Consider the following 18,426-nt stretch of genomic DNA (forward strand, 5'->3'; position numbering starts at 1 on the left):
TTTAAAAGATATGTAGCTTCTTTGGGATGATGCCTACAAAATTTGTTGACAGTTTTGAGAAATTTTGATATTTGAATTTTTGATGAATTTTTTGAAATATTAAAATTAGCCTTTCCTCATAATAGTTCATGTTGTGATGGTTTATAACATGTAAATTGTTACAGATATCAATTTAGTTCCTACTGATCACTGATAAAAGTCATATATGGACTTATTTTATTCATTTTGTTGATTATTTTGTCCATTTTGTTGATTATTTGGTCTTTTTTTTTTGTTCATTTTTTTGTGCATTTTTGTCCATTTTGTTGATTATTTGGTCTTTTTTTCATTTTGTTGATTGTTTTGTCCATTTTGATTAATTTCTTCATTTTTTAAAATATTCTAACTGTTCCTTTCCTTCTACTGGTCCATACGGTGATGGTTTATAACATGTAAATTGTTACAGATATCAGTTTAGTTCCTATTGATCACTGATAGAAGTCAGATTAGGGCTGTGACTGGCTGAGTTGAGTTCTCCTCCAGTGAAAGTCCCGCCCACTTCTATTGTTAGATTGATGTGCATCCAGACCACAGGACTGGAACATAGACCAGAACACGACAACCTCACACATTCAACTGGGGATCGACTCCAATAGAACAGGACGCTGACATACAGGGACACTGGAACTATTTGTCTGTTTCCTGATCAATCCATTTTTATCTCAGTCTGTATAAGACTTAGAGATAAAATACAATGAATTCTGTGCAGAATGTAAACTACAGCTGCAATAATATGAGTTTTAAAATGCTCTGTTACTGTAGTAGGAACAACAGTGTTTCTGTCATATTACTTCACATATATTTTACAGCCAGTTCCTCTGTTTTAGCCTGGGCTTACTTCCCTGCCTTTGTTTTGTTGACATAAACAAACTGATATGTTCCTGATTTTATTCTTAACCTCCTGAGACCCAGGAAATGTCAGCAGAGTACCAGCTTTTTTTGTTTTTTTATTAAGTGTCTATATTGGAAACATCATGATGCAACAGTTTTTTCGATGCAGTTTTTAAAATTTTTATGGAATGTCCTTTGTGGTGGACAGTTTTCTTTTCTTTTTTCTTTTTGTATAAAGTTGTGTACCTCTTGTCTACAAATGTGGACAGAAAACACATAGCTGGGTCTGAGGAGGTTAATTATTAGTCAGAAGCTGGTCATTAATCCAGGACTGGGTGAAATGTCATCATGACAAACTTGGTCGTATCTCTTGATATTGATTATTGTCATGATAAATGTCAAGTCATAGTGTTGTTCAGGTTTAAAGGCTGATTTTTAAAATAATTTAAAGTTACAAATAATCATGCACGCTGCGCTTTTAAACTAGAATGAGGTTATCATCTCATTGGCCACTGCCAATCATCAGTGCAACCCTAACAATTATTTATATCCTATTAACTCATGTGATTTTTTTTTTTGGGCTTTATCATCCAGCTCTGTTTCTATGGAACAGCCTGAAATTCACAGGTAGATGATAGAAAGGTTCCAATTAGGGATGACCAAAATGATCACGGTTATCATTATTATCACGGTGTTGTTGAAATGTGCTCTAAATGTTCAAAAAGTGCTTATACACACACTGAAATAATGTAACCAAGTTGTATTTTGAAAAAAAAATAAATAAATAAAAATAAAACAAAAAAACTAATAAAATAATGGGCACAATCTACTTTCTGTGGCAGAAACATTCAAATATTAACATGTAAACATCAAACATACAAATGTGCATTAAAGATGGAACCTTATGGACGTTGTCTGACCATTTTCCATATCAAGTTTGAGTTGTTTAGGGTCTCTCTCTCTCTCTCTCTCTCTTTCTTTCTCTCTCTCGAAGTGCGGTAATCAAACACTGTTATCATGATAATTAGAATTTAAACGACAATACTAACTGTCAGGAATTTTGCCGCGGTTTATTGTTATACCGGTAATCGTTACATCCCTAGTTCCAATTAATCATTAGTTCAAAGTTAACTAAGAAACAACTGCCAATCAAAATAATGAAATAATTATATTATCCAAAATATTTTAAATACTGTAGTAACTTTTACACAGTTATCACTGTTAAAACATTATTTGTCCATATTAGCAGAGTTCAGCAGGCAGTAAAAGGCTACTTGGTGAAGAGCAGACAGAAGGGTTGGGAAGAACAAATAAACTTCAATCTCCTTCTTCATCTTGGCAAAAACAACCAAAAGAATTATGAACTGATGCCATTTCAAGAATAATCAACAGTGACTTTAACATGGACTGGGTCAGAGGTTACAGTCATATGCAAGAGAAGCAGCAGAGAAGTTGGAGTCAAGGTTATTATCGTTAACGAAAACTAACGAAATGACGAAAACTAGAATCGTAAAAAGATTTTCGTTAACTGAAATAAATAAAAACTATAATTAAAAGAAAAAACGATAACTAGCTGAAACTGTATTGTGTGCTTACAAAACTAACTAAAATAAAATTAAAAATTAAAATAAAAATTATAGATAAAATTCCCTTCATTTTCATCTTTGTTAAAGTCTGATTGATACGAAATCCATTTATTTCGCTATAGCAACTTTAGCTAGCGGCACCATACACACTTCATGGTCCGTCACTTGTGGTTTTCAGTTGTCTTCTGGTCCCCACTCTGCCTGTAAACATGGAGACTAAAGTTGGGAGAAAGCGGCAGAGTCCTGTCTGGGATTTATTTGAATACGACGGAGAAGAAGAGAAAACATACGGCAAAACTAAAATTAATACTAAAACTAAACTAAAACTAAGCATTTAGAAAAAAAAGAAAACTAATAAAAACTATCAAACCTGCTCTAAAAACTAATTAGAACTAACTGAATTAGAGAAAAAAAAAAGTCAAAACTAAATAAAACTAAACTGTAATGAAAAATCCAAAACTATTAGAACCTTGGTTGGAATATTTATCTAAAATTTAATGTAAGTGTTTCATATATTAAGGGTAAATACAACGGATTAAACTGATAGATGATCGGAATATAAAATACTGAAACAGCAGGCTAATGATGGAACAGCTGTGTTGTATTGTAATGTATAAAAAATAGGCACATTTACTTTACAGTCAATACAAGCAGAATTTGTCAGGTCAATAAAGAGCTATTTGACTTTATTTCCAAAAAAATGTGACTCAATGCTGTAAACGTACGTGACCAAACAAAATAAACTAAGTCAAAGCTAAAATGAGCTTATTCCCCATGGTTGTTTTCGTGAGGTTTTCCAGGTTTGGATACAGTCATGAACTCTGTTAACTTCTGTGAGCTAAAGTTAGAGACTCTTTAGTCCTGGAGTCTCCTGGATTCTTGGAATATCTCAGTCAAACCCTGACCCCACGCCTCAACTGTGACCTCGGAGTCCTCTCAGAAAGCTTAAGGCTCACATGGCATTCAGTTCCAAAAGAAAGGAGTTGGATTTACTCTAGTCCTGGGCTGTCAAAGTCATTTTAGTTCAGTTCCACATTCAGCCTAATACAATATAAAAGTGGGCTGGACCAGTAAAATAATATAAATAATAGGATAAGAACTTTTGAGTGAAAAAAGTAAAATTCCGTAATGAAATTTTTCATCTACAAATTGTACTCAAATATAACATGATCAAATATGAACAACCTGTAAATATTAAGAAAAATACGTGCAATGTTAACAATATTACGCCTCATTTATACATGTGAATCACAACTTAGACATCACAGTGGATCTACAAATACACAAAACAGTTAACAACAGGGAGACTATTATTAAAATTCCACATACTTCTCTTAAGAGATTTCAGATATTCACTTTTTTTTTTTTTATAAAAGGCTAGTCTGTAAATGTAAATATTGTTGTGCAATGTAACTTTTTACACTAAAACAAAGAGAAAAATTTGCAGTTTTCATAATTTATAGATTATTATGATTAGGTCTGTGTATTGGCAAGAATCTGGCAATACGATACAAATCACATTACAGGGATCACAATACTATATATCATGACATATCACAATACTGTTAAAAAGGCAGATTTTTTTTTTGTTTCTGTTTTTTAAATGATTATTTCCAGGAAGAATTGAATTACATTAGAAGTATGTACAAATACGAAACACATTTTTATTTGATCAGAACAGGATCTAATGCTATTTCACAAAATTTTTCTAATTCTCCCAGTTTCCAAAGAAACTAACATCTGCCTCTCAGACAGTAAAAAGTGCTTTTAGGATGCTTCAAATAACCATTATTTAATAAAACAGTGTTAAATAATAATAAAAAAAATAAAAACAAAAAACCAAAAATGAACCTCCGCCATATGTGCATTTGAATAAATACCTAAAAATATTGATACAGTACTTTTTAATATCGGTACAGTATTGTGAAATGAAATATCGCGATATATTGCAGAACCGATATTTTCTTACATCCCTAATTATGATAGTATTTTGCTGGTCTGATCATTTTTAGATTGAAATGACCTAAAATGATTTTAACATCTTTGATTGTTAATATCTTCAGTGTGATTTTTGCATTTCACAAATTCATCCCAGGGGCCGGATTTGGCCCCCGGGCCGCATGTTTGACACCTGTGCTCTCGTCTGTGTCAAGGTTCTAATAGTTTTGGATTTTTCATTCTAGTTTAGTTTTATTTAGTTTTGACTTTTTTTTCTCTAATTCAGTTAGTTTTAATTCAATTTTAGAGCAGGTTTGCTAGTTTTTATTAGTTTTCGTTTTTTTCTAAATGTTTAGTTTTAGTTTAGTTTTAGTTTTTTCATATCTTTTATTTAAATAAATCCCAGACAGGACTCTGCTGCTTTCCCCCAACTTTAGTCTCCATGTTTCCAGGTAGAGTGGGGACGAGAAGACGACTGGAAACCACAAGTGACGGACAGTCAAGTGTTGTATGGTGCTGCTAGCTAAAATTGCTAGAGTGAAATATCAATTTCATATCAATTCGACATTCTCAAAGATAGAGTGAAATATCAATTTCATATCAATTCGACATTCTCAAAGATAGAGTGAAATATCAATTTCATATCAATTCGACATTCTCAAAGATAGAGTGAAATATCAATTTCATATCAATTCGACATTCTCAAAGATAGAGTGAAATATCAATTTCATATCAATTCGACATTCTCAAAGATGAAAACAAAGGGAATTTTATCCATAATTTTTGTAAGTTTTAGTGAGTTTTGTAAGCACACAATACAGTTTCAGTTAGTTATGTTTTTTTCTTTCAGTTATACTTTTTATTTATTTCAGTTAATGAAAATATTTTTTCAATTCAAGTTTTTGTCATTTCGTTAGTTTTCATTAACGATAATAACCTTGCTGTGCATTTGACCCACAGACAATCAAAGCCTTTCCTCTGTTCCTCTGTTTCCCAGTTTCAGTCGTCTTTGCCGCTACATGCTGTCTGTTCTTCCTGACTGTTCACATACTCCTCAGTGGTAAATACCTCTCTGTTCCCTCTGCCCTTTTCACCAGATGACATCACCATGGTGATATGCCCCGGTATTGGTAACCATAGTGAGAAGCATTACATCCGAACATTTGTGGACCACGCCCAGAAGGACGGTTACCGGTGCGCCGTGTTGAACCACCTTGGAGCTCTTCCAAACATTGAACTTACCTCTCCACGCATGTTTACATATGGTGAGTTTGGCTGTCATCACAGAGGACGAACCTGTATTTGGCAGCATAGTAAGTGCTCTGTGATACAACCCTGAAACGGAAACTGTGCAGAGCGTTTGGAAGATGCAAATATATGTCGTGTTTTGTTTTTATAAATGTCTTTACGATGCAGAACAGAGTGAAGTCATTCAAGGAAACTGGATGTAATAGTTAGATAGATATACTTTATCGATCCGAAACTGGGAAATTGCAGTACAGCTGCAGCATGACAGACAATAAAAATAGCAAACACACTATACATAATACCGTATTTTCCGGACTATAAACCACTACTTTTTTCTCACGTTTTGAACCCTGTGGCTTATACAACAATGTGGCTCAGGTATAGATTTCAATTAATTAATTAATTAATTACAGTTATATCTAGGGATGCACCGATACCACTTTTTTCCAGACCGAGTACGAGTACTTAATAATCCCATTCCAGTTCTTAGTTCCTTTTGTAAATGAGCTTTATTGTCGTTGTCATTAGTCTGACTGGAACAAAGTGCTGCTACTGACATTTAATGTGTTGGAATGAGTGTTTCTGAATTAATCCACCAGGGGGCGGCGCTCTTAATTAACCATACTGGACAAATACCACGAAGAAGAGGAAAGTTTTTTGAGAAGAAGAAAGTCAGTAACAACAAACATGGAGACGACAGAGGCAACACTACTGTGATACTAATATTGCAGTATTTTCGCTGGTAAGGTTTAAAAGCGAACCTTCTAAATAAGTGAGAAGTTTCATTTTCACTTCCACTGGCGGCCGTCCACACCGCTCCGTACCCTTCTCCGTCTGGGTACGCATCCACCGGCACCTGGAAAATGGATGGAATGTACGCAGAGGACGGACAGAACGCTGCGTCCATATCTGTCTGTGTCTTTAACGTTACTTGCAGTCAGTGTTACTTTTATCACCGTCATTTATTTTGAAAAATCTCCACACTCTTCACACTCCCCACACATTATTCCACCACCACGTACCTGCTGCACAGAACTGTGACTGTCACACGGCCGTAAGTGGTATCGATGCAGTTGTATCGGATTACTTTTACAAGCACAAATACGAGTACACACACTGAGTATCGGAGCCGATGCCCGATACTGGTATCGGAATCGGTGCATCCCTACTTGTATCTTATTTTATGCCTTCTCTATATTCTAACTAGATATTCACTTATTCAGATAATGTTCTATATTTTGTTATTATAGTGCTTTGACTTAGTAAAAAATAGATTACAAGCGCAAACACACTATACATAATGAATTAGAAGTAAGTACAAACAGAACCAGGTAAGAAATCTAGATAGTTAAACACTAAGGTGCAATAATAAACTGTAATGTACAAGTGAAATGGAACTTTCCAGTAGGATGGAGGTGTATAAATAGCAGTGAAGTGCATAATGGAAATAGGTTTAAGACTAGCTTTAAACATCGGCCAGAGTTGAGTTTATTTTAAAGAGAAATGACGTGGCAGAAAAGATGCAAGGTTCTAATAGTTTTGGATTTTTCATTATAGTTCAGACTTTTTTTTTCTCTAATTCAGGTAGTTTTAATTCGTTTTTAGAGCAGGTTTGCTAGTTTCTATTAGTTTTCGTTATTTTCTAAATGCTTCATATCTTTTTTTCTCTTCTTCTCCGTCATATTCAAATAAATCCCAGACAGGACTCTGCTGCTTTCTCCCAACTTTAGTCTCCATGTTTCCAGGTAGAGTGGGGACCAGAAGACGACTGGAAACCACAAGTGGCGGACCGTTAAATATCATATGGTGCTGCTAGCTAAAATTGCTTGAGGGAAATAAATCACTTTCGTATCAATCCGACGTTGACAAAGACGTAAACAAAGGGAATTTTATCCATAATTTTTATACGTTTTAGTTAGTTTTGTAAGCACACAATACAGTTTCAGGTAGTTATCGTTTTTTTTCTTTTAATTATAGTTTTTATTTATTTCAGTTAACGAAAATGTTTTTACAATTCTAGTTTTCATCATTTCATTAGTTTTCGTTAATGATAACCTTGGAAAGATGTTGTGTATCTGTCTGTTGGACTGTAATCATCTGTGGAGCGGTAGGTCGGTGACTGACTGCTCTTTAAAAGGTCCAGCAGAGGCACAAATTTAATACCCTGAACTAAAGGCACCTTTAGCGAGAACTGCTGAGCCCAGGTAGAAAGGCGTCCTGTCCTACTGGGGCTTTATGTATCGATTGGTAACGCAACTCTGTTTGTCCTCCAGGATGCACATGGGAGTTTGCAGCTATGGTGGGTTACATAAAGCGGACGTATCCTCACACCCAGCTGATCGTGGTTGGCTTCAGTCTGGGCGGAAACATCGTTTGCAAGTTTCTGGGAGAGAACAGGGTGAACCAGGAGCGAGTTCTATGTTGTGTCAGCGTCTGTCAGGGATACAGCGCTCTCAGGTGGGTCATGGTTTGAATTCAGATGGATTGTGTTTCCATTTTTGTGTAATTTTCCTTTTTTTTTTTTTTTTTTTACACTAAAACAATGACAAAAATTAACTGTTTTCATTATTTATAGGTTGTTATGATAGCATTTTACTGGTCTGATCCACTTTAGATTGAATTGACCGTTTAAATTCTAATTATCATGATAACCATGTTTGATTACCGCACTTTGAAAACTAATGGTACTGATCATTTCCTGGAGAAGCAGCAGCACTCCAGGCTCTATCTATCTATCTATGAAAAATAAACTCAAACAACTCAAACTTGATATGGAAAATGGTCAAACAGTGTCCATAAGGTGACATCTTTAATGCACATCTGTATATTTGATTGTTTACTTGTTAATATTTTAATGTTTCTGCCAACAGAAAGTACATTGTGGCTATTATTTAATTTTATTTATTTATTTATTTTTCAAAATACAACTTAGTTAAATTATTTCAGTGTGCGTATAAGTACCGTAAATTCCGGACTATAAGCCGCTACTTTTTTCCCACGCTTTAAACACTGCAGCTTATACTCCGATGCGGCTTATACGACGATTTTCCCTTATTGCCTGCCACACCCCTGGGGAGAATCTGTCTATTGTTAGCAGGTATGCAGGAATGGATAACATTAACAACTTAACCTTTATAAAGTTAATATTAACACACACAAAAGGGGAACTTTTAAGGAAAAATAGTTAACCTTCAAATGTTAATATTGTTTCACAAATATACAAAACAAAACTCTGAATGAAAACACCCAATAAAGCTCTCCAGAGACCGTCATAAATTTAAAGCATTTCAGAATTAATGCGCACGTCGTGCGTAATGTTAAATGAAAATGATATTACAACAGACGTAATTACTTGTTTTTAATCTTTATATTTTAAAATAAATTGAAAGTCCTACTCTAATGAAAAACAAAAATTTGTTCACTTTCAAGTGTCTTTAAAGTCATTTTAAGTCCGTGAATCCACAGCCGGCGCAAAAGCAAGTCAATCCCATATCGGCATGAATCCAAAGGAAACCCTGATAAGTCCACCGACAAAAAAAAAGAAAGAGAAAATGTGCTTTTATTACTATCCTTTTATTGCCTCGTTTTTTGTCTTTTGTTTTTTAATCATCATATTAACAACGAATCAACCTATAGATATGACAGCAAGCTCACACATATCATACCCATTTACATACAGGGAAGAATTTCATTTTAACTCAAAGAAAATCTTTATCCAATTACCGGCTCGAGGTGCCGCGGCACCAGGTGCTGGTGGTGCCACACGAGGTGCCGTGCCACGGTTACCACGGCTTGGTGCCATGGCACCACCGGCGCCTCGGCTTGAGGTGCTGCGGCACCAGGTGCTGTTGGTGCCACACGAGGTGCCGTGCCACGGTTACCACGGCTTGGTGCCACGGCACCACCGGCGCCTCGGCTCGAGGTGCTGCGGCACCAGGTGCTGGTGGTGCCACACGAGGTGCCGTGCCACGGTTACCACAGCTTGGTGCCACGGCACCACCGGCGCCTCGGCTCGAGGTGCCGTGGCACCAGGTGCTGTTGGTGCCACACGAGGTGCCGTGCCACGGTTACCACGGCTTGGTGCCACGGCACCACCGGCGCCTCGGCTCGAGGTGCCGTGGCACCAGGTGCTGTTGGTGCCACACGAGGTGCCGTGCCACGGTTACCACGGCTTGGTGCCACGGCACCACCGGCGCCTCGGCTCGAGGTGCTGCGGCACCGAGCCGTGGTACTGGAAGTGAGCCACCGGCGGTGTCGGTGCCTCAATATGCACTCGCTGTCTCTCCAGTTTTGACGCAATGGAAAAAAAAGGTTCTACTGGGTCCCATCGACTCCCATAGAAGCCAGGCTTCATCGGGGAAATGCATTGACCATAGATCGTATGAGGAAACAGCGCAACGGGAATGTATGAGAAGTGAACAACATCGAGTCCGTTGGTTTGTGATAAAGCTGACTCTGAACGAACTCGTCCGTGAGGTGAACATGTTTTAACACGTGTAGTGTATGAAATGTCAACACAACCAAACATATTTAACCATTTAATTTTCGTAATGATAGGGGAAGCCGGGCTTCTCTTGCAGTCTATGAGAAATCGCCACTGGTGGACACCCGCGGCTTATAAACCGGCGCGGCTTATACGTGTACAAAATTGATTTTCTTTCTAAAATTAGGGTCTGCGGCTTATATTCAGGTGCGGTCTATAGTCTGGAATTTACGGTACTTTTTGAACATTTTGAGCACAATTTTAACAATATCATGATAATAATGATAATCGTGATAATTTTGGTCACAATAACCATGATATGAAATTTTCATATCGTTACATCCCTACTTCAGTGTCATTTTTGCATTTCACAAATTCATCCCAGGGGCCGGATTGAACCCTTTGGCAGGCCGGATTTGGCCCCCAGGCCGCATGTTTGACACGTGTGGTTTAAACAGTCATTTTGTGGTCTGGGTAGATTTCTCTTTTCCACCATTAATGTATCAATTGTATCCCAGAAATTACTCTGAAAAACCCAAAAAGTTAAACATCCCGTCGGTTTTTAGTGCACATCTTTAGCTGTTGTTGTGGTTGGAGCCTGTCTGGAGCTGTGAGCTACATATTAATGCCCTGCACCATTTGTGCTTTTCACCAGTCTGAGTCTTTGTCCTGTGGATTACACAGGACTTTGAGTGTTTTGTTTGAAACACAGACGGGCACAGACAAAGCTAACTTCCTGTATGTGTCGTCTGTGTGTTTGTCTTTAACTCTCAGGGCCCAGGAAACATTCCTACAGTGGGATCAGTTCAGACGCTTCTACAACTTTCTCATGGCCGACAACATGAAGAAAATCATCCTGTCACACAGGTATCGGATGTGTTCATGTACAAGTCAGTTTCCAAAACCACAGTGGAGAGAGATGGACTAATGCAGTGTTTCCCAACCTTTTTTAGCTCGTGACCCCATTATAAAATCACAAATTTGTGGTGACCGCAGACATTCAAAACGGAGACTTTTTTTGGCTAAAATTAATTTGTTTTAGATCATGTAATAGTTTGCTATAATATGTTGCAAATAAATGTAATTTTGCACAACATTTAGGTCATATAATGTAAATTTTTATTAGTAAGTTTTAATTTTTTTAATTTTTTTTATCAATTAGTAGAAATTTCAGGCGATCCCATTTGATTTCCAGGTGATCCTACGTGGGGTCCAGACCCTAAGGTTAAAAACACTGCATTAACTGCTCCCAATCCCCTTTTTAAGTTGTGTGGTACAGTCTGTTCTCTCTCAAACTGATAAAATCTTGCACCACAAACATCTGAAACCAGTGTTCAAGGGGGTAAACTGAAATGAGGAGGAAAAAGGGTCTTATTTAGAGGCTCACCTGGGGTGTACATCCACCAGCAGCACCAAAGTTTGCAATGTAGTAACATCGATCCTTTTACAGTGAAACCTCGCCGATTTAGTAATTTTTTTTTTGTCTTTTTTTTAGCAATTACTAGAAATTTCAGGCGACCCCACGTGGGGTCCCGACCCCAAGGTTGAAAAACATTGGACTAATGTCTGCTGATTATTTTATTTATTTATTTATTTATTTTATTAAGTTTTTATTGGTGTTTTCACTTGGATCACAACATTCATACAATGTTGCTTAATGTTAACATTGAGGGCTGCTCAGTATTTTTTAATGAATTGATTAACCTCATGTCTGTAAATCATCAGAAAGTGTTTAAAAAATACTTTTTAAAGCAGAAAATGATATCCTGAAAAGACAGTACTGTAACAGGAGGAATGAAACCTGAAAATATTCACATATACAGGCAGGGGGGTAAGAAAATATCGGCATTGCAATATATCGCGATATTTCACTTCACAATACTGTATTGATATTAAAACGTACTGTATCGATATTTTTAGGTATTTATTCATATGCAGATATAGCAGAAGTTCATTTTTGGTTTTTGGTTTTCAAGCTCTTTTATTTCTATATTCACATGAATGTTTTGTTGTTTGTGTATTTCACAAGTAGTATTGTGATATTGCAGGTCATACATGTAGTTTTTTTAAAAATTGATAACACTGTTTTGTTTAATAATGGATGCTTCGAGCATCCTAAAAGCATTTTTTATTGTCTGAAAGAGGCAAATGTTTGTTTTTTTTATTGTGAATGCACAAAAATAATGTTCTGATGTTGGATGATTCAGGGACTGAACACCACGTATTCTTTTCACAATAGAATGCGAACATTTAAACAAAATCTTAGACTGTAATGTCAGCAAAACATTATTGGTTTGTTTATTTATTTGTGTGGTTTTTTTTTGTACTGGTAAAGCTGCGTGTTCAAATTTTATTCATCCAAATGCTGCACCAAGTTTTTCCAGGAAATAATCTTTTAAAAAAAGAAACAAAACAAAAAATATTGCCTTGTTAACGGTATCGTGATATATCACGATACATCGTATTGTGATCCTAGTATTGTGATTTGTATTGTATCGCCAGATTCTTGCCAATACACACCCCTATTAACAGATAGGAATCATAGAATGTAGACTTTTTTTATTGAAAAATCTTTTTTTATCCAAGTAGTTCTTGATTTATTTATTAATGATTATCTTGATCATTCATAAATTAGTTGCTGCAGGTCTGAAAACATTTTAAAAAATATTTAGTTGGGTTGGGTTTGGTGGCATTTAGTTAAAATTCACTATATGGTAAGGCATTGACGAAAGTAACCTCTGATGTCACAGCAGGTGGTGCGACAATTTATGGATTAGCTGTTGACTCCTAAATTAATTAACTATGACTTTATTGGTTTAAGCCATTTGTTATTAACCTTTTTGGAACAAAGCCCCACTAACGGCATCACAAGTCTACTCCCCCCCCCCCCCCCCCCCCCAATCCCCCCAAAAATTTGGCACTGGGGGGGCGGGGCTACGTAATTCAAAAAGTAACACGATGGACCTGTATGTGGAGGATGTGGTGGGTTATAGCTCTGTAGATAAAGCCCCCCCTCATGTCATCATTGACCACCTGCTGCCCCCTGAAAAAAAAAGTGTGACCAGGGATGGGTGGGGTGTGGGTGGGGTGTGCCTCTATTACACGATGGACCTCTGTCCATGAGTGGGGGGGCAGGGCGGTGGTATGTGCCTCTGTTATACATTGGAGCTTACATGGGGTCGAGTGATGTATAATGTTGTTTCATTGTGTTTTTTTTTTTTTTTTTTTTTTTTTTTTTTTTTCAGTTTCTGTAAAGCCCTGCGAGGCGACTTTGTTGTGGTACTGGGCTCTATAAATCAAATTGAATTGAACTGATGTACAACAGTAGTCACTAACGCACCCCTTTTGTGCCTGAGTGGCCCCTCATCACCTGACGATGTCCCCCCCCACCTCCACCACCACCACCCCCACCCCTCCACCCGTCTGCTGCACTGGTTTAAGCCTTTTTTAAAAATCCAAAAATGTTTGGTTCCGATCCCCTCAGTGACAGTAAACAGGATACCCGTTTGGACTAAATAACACATCTGTGCACATCGTTGCTTTCTTAAAACTTACATACAGTTCATAAAGAATAGAACTGACCCATTACATTTTTTTTTTATTTTTTTTTTTTAATTGATTTATTTCCAATATGGAAGTGATGCAAGCTTCCTGATTGCTACTAATTGACTTCTTTGCACAACATAATATAGAAATGAAAAGTCAAGGAAGCATAAAATAATGATACACACAAAAAGAAAAAGAAAAAGTCATATTCGAAAAGGAGTGAGAAGAAGCATAGCTTAACCAACAGTATGTACATATATACATACATACATATACCCATACATACACACATTTACATACATACATATATACACCCATATATGCACACATTTATCTATATATACATACATACATGTACACATGCACACATATACACATATACATATATACATACACATACACCTACATATACCCACATACACATGTATGCATATACACACATATACATACCCATGCACATACACTTACATATACATGTACAAATACATATACACTGTTACATACATACACATATACATTCACATAGGTTTCTCTGCCTCTAATCCCTATGCCATATCAATGAGTAAAGGATAGTAGTCAGTAATGATAATTATCAATTATCAATTACAACTGCTAATCAAAATATTTGTATACATTTTCTTAAACTGGTTAAAATTTGGACTTTGCTTGAGTTCCTCACTTAGATTGTTCCATAACTTGACACCAGAAATAGATAGTAGCCAGCCAGTTGACAATAACAATGACCGCAGCCTTGTGTTTTCATGTTGTCTGTGAAGGCAGATGCCAGCGCTTCTGGAACTTTGACAGACCAGGTGGAAAACTGTGACACATGGCTCTAATGTCTGAGTAACTGTCTGCTAACAATGCTTGTGTTTTTGTGTGAACTTGACAGGCACAGTCTATTCAGTGGAAGTTCAGTCAAAGTGATAGATGTCGATCTCAGTCGACTGTACACGGCGACATCCCTCATGCAGATAGACGACAACATCATGAGGTATGTGAAGAAACCTGTGCTACGGGTGTTCGTCTGAAGAAAAATACCACAGAGTTTGAACAGTGCTATTTTTTTGTGTTCAACAGAAAATTCCATGACCACAGCTCACTCAAAGAGTACTATGAGAAGGAGAGTTGTGTACATTATATTCACAATGTAAGACCTGCCGCACACTATCTCATTATATTTCTGTTTTGGATATTATGTGTGTATTTGTGTGACTGTCATGTTTTAAATGGTGTGTGTTCAGGTAAATGTGCCGCTGCTGCTGGTGAACTCTGCAGACGACCCTTTGGTTCATGACTCGCTGCTCAACATCCCTCGCACACTCGCAGGTAATGAAACAATAGAACAGAACTGTTTTAGGTTTGTGTTTTCTATACGTGTCATTCATTCATTTTTCATAACCACATAGTCCTCTGGAGGGTAGTGGGGGAGTGGTGGTGGTAACGTGTCTGTTAATGTCTTTCTTCCTCACATTAACCCTGTACAGTTTATGACTCATGTTGCAGTGTATGTTACAGGATAGTTTCATTGCGGCACAAAATTACTCCTATTTGTCCGAAGTCCTCCCTCCCTATCACTTTAAATTAACAAGTTGTTGCACCTACAGGCTGATAGTGGCGTGTGTATTTCCAGCACCAAATGAATTTCTCTAATTGATTGATAGTCCTCTACTAAGTCTAGGGTTTATGAAAGGCATGTCTTGTCTGACTAATATCTGTCAACAGTGCCTTAAATTAACTTCTTAAAAGCCTGTCTGAAAACTCCCAACAGCTCAAACAAGTGGTCTCAGTGTGTACGGTGCCGGGGTGTGGCACCATGCTCAGCCTTGTGAGTAATGGCCTAAAATTGTACCGCGTGTAACACTCCGCCCACGTTTGCAGTCCAGTCTCCCTTAATGGAACTGACTCAAATCTTTGCAACTTCTTCCCAAATTCACAAACTCAACTCAAACCCTCTGTAGTTTTTTTTTTTTATTTTTTATTTTTTATTCTTTCCCAGATGCCTTAACTGTGAATATTTAGCTTTTCTTTGCTTCCGCTGGTGATATTTTAAACTTAGTGTCCACGTCATCTATTTCGGAAAGGGGTTTATGTGTGCTGGATGAATCCTTTCTGGAAGGACATGCATCTGTGCCTTGGTGGGATCCTGCTAATGGCTTCAGAGAACAATACTTAATAAATGAGACCCAGTGACTCAGACCCTACTGCCAGTAAACAGCTCAGAAATACTCCGTGGGCTGGTGCTTATCTAAGGTCAACATGTACAATAAGATAAATGGACAAGTTATCATCAAGCCGTTACGTAAGACTTTTGACCTTAATATGTCAAATATTTGCATTTTTCTTCTAAGTCCATGTTAAGTTTCAATCTGAAGCACTTCTGTTTTATTTGTTTATTTATTTAGAAGAATGTGTGCTGCACTGGTGTCACATCCAGTAAACCTGATGCCCAGTCAGAAAGGGGGGCAAGTCAAGTCTAAAAATAAAAGCCCAAAGCAGAGCTGTGTCAGAATTATATATAAGAAAGTGAAATGGAGTACACAGCTTTGTGAGGAGATGATTTGTTATAACCTATTTTCTAGAACAGTGATTCTAAACTGGTGGGTTGCGACCCAAAAGTGGGTCTCAAACCCATTTTTGGTGGGTCACGGGCCAAAAATAATGTGAAGAAACCAATGCTGTGTTTTATTCTTTATGGAGCTGAGTCCCATCCGTTCACACTCCCCAACAGTAGGGGGCGATAATTAGGGGTGTGTATTGGCAAGAAGCTGATGATACGATACAAAACACAATACTAGGATCATGATATGATGTAATAATAGAAGTAATAATAATAATAATAGTTGTAATAATAATAATAATAATAATAATGGATTGGATTTTATATAGTGCTTTTCTAGACACCCAAAGCGCTTTACATTATTGATCCATTATTCATTTGCTCTCACATTCTCCCTCTAGTGGTGGTTAACTACATATGTATCCACAGCTGCCCTGGGGCAGACTGACAGAAGCATGGCTGCCAATTCGCGCCTACGGCCCCTCTGACCACCACCAAACGTTCATACGCATTCATACACCAGTGTGAGTGGCACTGGAGGCAAGGAGGGTGAAGTGTCTTGCCCAAGAACACAACAGCACATGGACAGAGCGGGATTCGACCCGTCAACCCTTCGGTTATTGGACGACCCACTCTACCACCTGAGCCATGGCCGCCCCCATATATCGCGATATATCACGACTTTTTAATATTGATACAGTATTGTGAAATGAAATATCACGATATATTGCAGAATCAATATTTTCTTACACCCCTATTAGTGACAGTACTTCATAGATTGTAGAACATTTTCAGAGTTACTTGTATTTGTACTGGGGCTGCTGCTAACGATTAGGGGTGTAAGAAAATATTGGTTCTGCAATATATCGCGACATTTCATTTCACAATACTGTATCGATATTAAAAACTACTGTACTGATATTTTTAGGTATTTATTCAAATGCAGATATTGTGGAGGTTCATTTTAGTTTTTTTGTTTTTCTTTTTTGTTTATATTTTATTTAATATTGTTTAACACTCTTTTATTGAATAATGTTAGTTCCTTTGTTGGGATTGCACAAAAATACTGTTCTGATGTTAGTTCTGAACTAATAGAATATGACCATTTGAACAGGATCTTGAACTGTAATGTCTGTAAAACAGAATTTCAGTTTGAACACAGGAACATTTTGTGATATAGCATTAGATCCTGTTGGGATCAAATAAAAATGTGTTTAGTATTTGTGCATATTTCTGGTGTATTTCATTTTTTTCAGGAAATAATCTTTTAAAGAAGAAACAAACAAAAAAATTGCCTTTTTAACAGTATCATGATGATTTTCTTACACCCCTAGTACTGATGTTGATAACTTAAGAGTTCAGGAAGTCAGATTTGTACCCATGAAACAGTAGTTGACAGGTTTCTGTGGAAGAGAGTCCTGTTCCCACCTGTCACTTTCTACCGGCTGAAATGCTGTTCTTTGGGTCTGGAGAAAAAACCCGTTTGTCCCTGAACGGCTCAGCTGCTTTCACGAACAGTGCACGGCGGGGAAAGCCTTGTGGGATTGGAATCACTGGTGAAACCCGTCAGGCTCCCCTACTAACCCAGATAAGAGCAGGAAAATACACAGAAGCAGGCCAATCCTTCCTCTGCAGCCCACTCCTCCTGGATGACACACACACACACACACACACACACACACACACACACACAGATGACATCAGTGTTTCCTCTGCAGCATCAGGATGACCTACATTAAAGATCGTCTGTTTTATTCATTCAGACTGAGCCAGAATTGGTATGAATGCCTTCCCAGCTTAATATTTATTACACATGTAGACTCCAGAAGAACATGTACAGTACTTTGTGTCTCAGTCCAACCCCGTTCTCTCAAAGCCTCAACAGTGATCTGGCAGTCATTCCAAAGCATGTCCTAACCCGACTACAAGGTTATTATCGTTAACAAAAACTAACAAAATGATGAAAGCTAGAATTTTAAAAAATTTTTGTTAACTGAAATAAATAAAAACTATAATTAAAAGAAAAAAACGATAACTAACTGAAACTGTATTGTGTGTTTACAAAACTAACTAAAACGTATAAAAATTATGGATAAAATTCCCTTTGTTTTCATCTTTTGTCAGTGTTGGATTAATACGAAAGTGATTTATTTCGCTCTAGCAATTTTAACTGATGGCACCATATGATATTTAAT

At 37.1% G+C, this 18,426-nt stretch overlaps 1 protein-coding gene across 2 annotated transcripts in view; it reads left to right on the top strand.

Annotated features, from left to right (window-relative positions):
- Nucleotides 1-18,426, top strand: part of LOC115417130 (monoacylglycerol lipase ABHD2) — a 41,341-nt gene that overhangs the window by 19,829 nt on the left and 3,086 nt on the right. For both annotated transcript variants that reach the window (XM_030131131.1, XM_030131132.1), the window contains exons 6-11: nucleotides 5,492-5,659; nucleotides 7,916-8,099; nucleotides 10,900-10,992; nucleotides 14,564-14,665; nucleotides 14,752-14,821; nucleotides 14,916-15,000. In XM_030131131.1, the coding sequence (XP_029986991.1) occupies nucleotides 5,492-5,659; nucleotides 7,916-8,099; nucleotides 10,900-10,992; nucleotides 14,564-14,665; nucleotides 14,752-14,821; nucleotides 14,916-15,000 (702 nt within the window). The remainder of the gene's footprint in view (nucleotides 1-5,491; nucleotides 5,660-7,915; nucleotides 8,100-10,899; nucleotides 10,993-14,563; nucleotides 14,666-14,751; nucleotides 14,822-14,915; nucleotides 15,001-18,426) is intronic.

Source organism: Sphaeramia orbicularis, chromosome 3 (genome assembly GCF_902148855.1).
Source record: "Sphaeramia orbicularis chromosome 3, fSphaOr1.1, whole genome shotgun sequence".
NCBI lineage: Eukaryota > Metazoa > Chordata > Actinopteri > Kurtiformes > Apogonidae > Sphaeramia > Sphaeramia orbicularis.